At 45.9% G+C, this 1,645-nt stretch overlaps 1 protein-coding gene across 1 annotated transcript; it reads left to right on the top strand. All coding sequences in view use genetic code 11, as the record gives it.

Annotated features, from left to right (window-relative positions):
- Positions 1–353: 353 nt before the first annotated feature.
- Positions 354–1,363, top strand: EGR_04537 (hypothetical protein; the record flags this gene model as incomplete). Its single annotated transcript, XM_024493786.1, has 2 exons — positions 354–407; positions 1,232–1,363. 2 exons carry the CDS (start codon positions 354–356, stop codon positions 1,361–1,363), a joined length of 186 nt encoding a protein of 61 aa, XP_024351900.1.
- Between the last annotated feature and the right edge of the window lie 282 nt (positions 1,364–1,645).

Raw genomic sequence — 1,645 nt, 5'->3', positions numbered from 1 at the left:
TCTCAGATGTCTGCATTATCACTTTCGACTCCTTTACCTCTAGAGGGATCTTTATCTTCGCCTCCATAGTCGTCGTCCATATCTGTCCACGTTTCAAGGCAACTTGGGAGGTGACACGACATTTACACCCATTCATATCCACTAATCACCTCTCGATTCTGCTGTCTAAATGATTACAAAACAAGACATTTTCGACCTACTTGTAGTAATATTAAAGCAGCGGACACAAAACGCGGCGGCAATTCTTGTGGTGGCAAGTTGACACAGACAAACGTCACCGTAGGAGGGAATTGACATGGAGTAACTGGATGAGGGCATCCACACCAACTACGCACGAGGTGTGAGTAGTGGTGATGTCTCCACTAGCCATCAATCGAATCCACTCCATGGCTGTGCCTCAGTCCCCGGTATTCGCCTCATCAGTGGTGACGAGCAGGTGTGGCTCCACCCTAGTTGGGTGTATCAAAAGGCATCTTTCCAAAAGCGGAGTGTGGTAATTGTATTACTTGACTGCACTGTACTTGCTCAATCCTCCAAATAAAATTTCCATTGACGACTTCGCCTGTTTTATTATGGTGCGTCTCATTGTGCACTGAGCTGTTCCAATCAGGTAAGTCGTTGAGGCAAGGAGTCGGAGTGAATAACAAGACATAGGCCATGCACATGGAAACGATGTCACCACCACTTGTTGACGCATCTTCTTGTGAGGACTCAAAGTTGGACAGGATGATAGCTACAAAGAGAAAAGCTTGAGGAAGATAGGAGTCTGTGTAGAAATACATGGAGGTGTTTCAGGTAGAAAAAAGTTCTTTTCTATAAACAAGAACCTGCTCTGTACAAATGCTTTGGTTGACGGGCAAGCAGAGGACTAAACCAAACTGGAAATGCATTTCCCAAATCCACACACCTCTGTGTCTACCCTCAAATCCCACACTACCACTACCAGTAGTTACCGACTAGTCGCCATCCACCTGTCTACATTCCGTGCATTTCTCAAGGAGTGAGGTTCGCACAGGTAGACTGGCACTGCTGACTAGGCCTACTACCTCCACCTGCCCATTTCGTAGTAAGTTCAGCCCGACTTAGTTTAAGGCCACACTTACCGTCATTGTTGCGTGCATAATATGACGAAAGACTCAACTGGCACCAGTTTGTGCTCGCTTGCTTGGGCTGATACAAATTGCTAATGATGCCATGGAAATGCGGTACTGGCAACTCATGGATCGTTCAGAGTGGCGTGAACTTCCAATTGGTCTACCTTGTTGCGGCCATCTCGCAACCTATCCCCAACATTAATAATGAGGCCTATGACGCACTGGCTATTCGCCCATGCAGTGAGGAACCGCTTAGATCGTCAACGTGAATAGCTGAAATCACATGTATTTTGAAACGATTGTTTGTATGCAGTGAGAAGGTCGCTTAGAATGGAGTGAGCCACACAACAACGTTGTGACAATGCACATTGTTGAATATCCCAAGATGTTAGTACAGGCAAATGTGATGCAAATCAGAGTGCTCCATGGATTCTATGTGGGCTGCAGCCAGGTAAGGAATGAATGAATTAATAAAGAACTGTGTTTTGGTGGATGGGGATGGGTAAATGAAACGCAAAGAGGCCACATTGAAGCATTAATGCATGCTTGTG

This window comes from Echinococcus granulosus, assembly GCF_000524195.1.
Source record: "Echinococcus granulosus chromosome Unknown EG_S00028, whole genome shotgun sequence".
Classification (NCBI taxonomy): domain Eukaryota; kingdom Metazoa; phylum Platyhelminthes; class Cestoda; order Cyclophyllidea; family Taeniidae; genus Echinococcus; species Echinococcus granulosus.
Note: the sequence above shows the minus strand (reverse complement) of the source record. Positions and strands in the feature narration are given on the sequence as shown.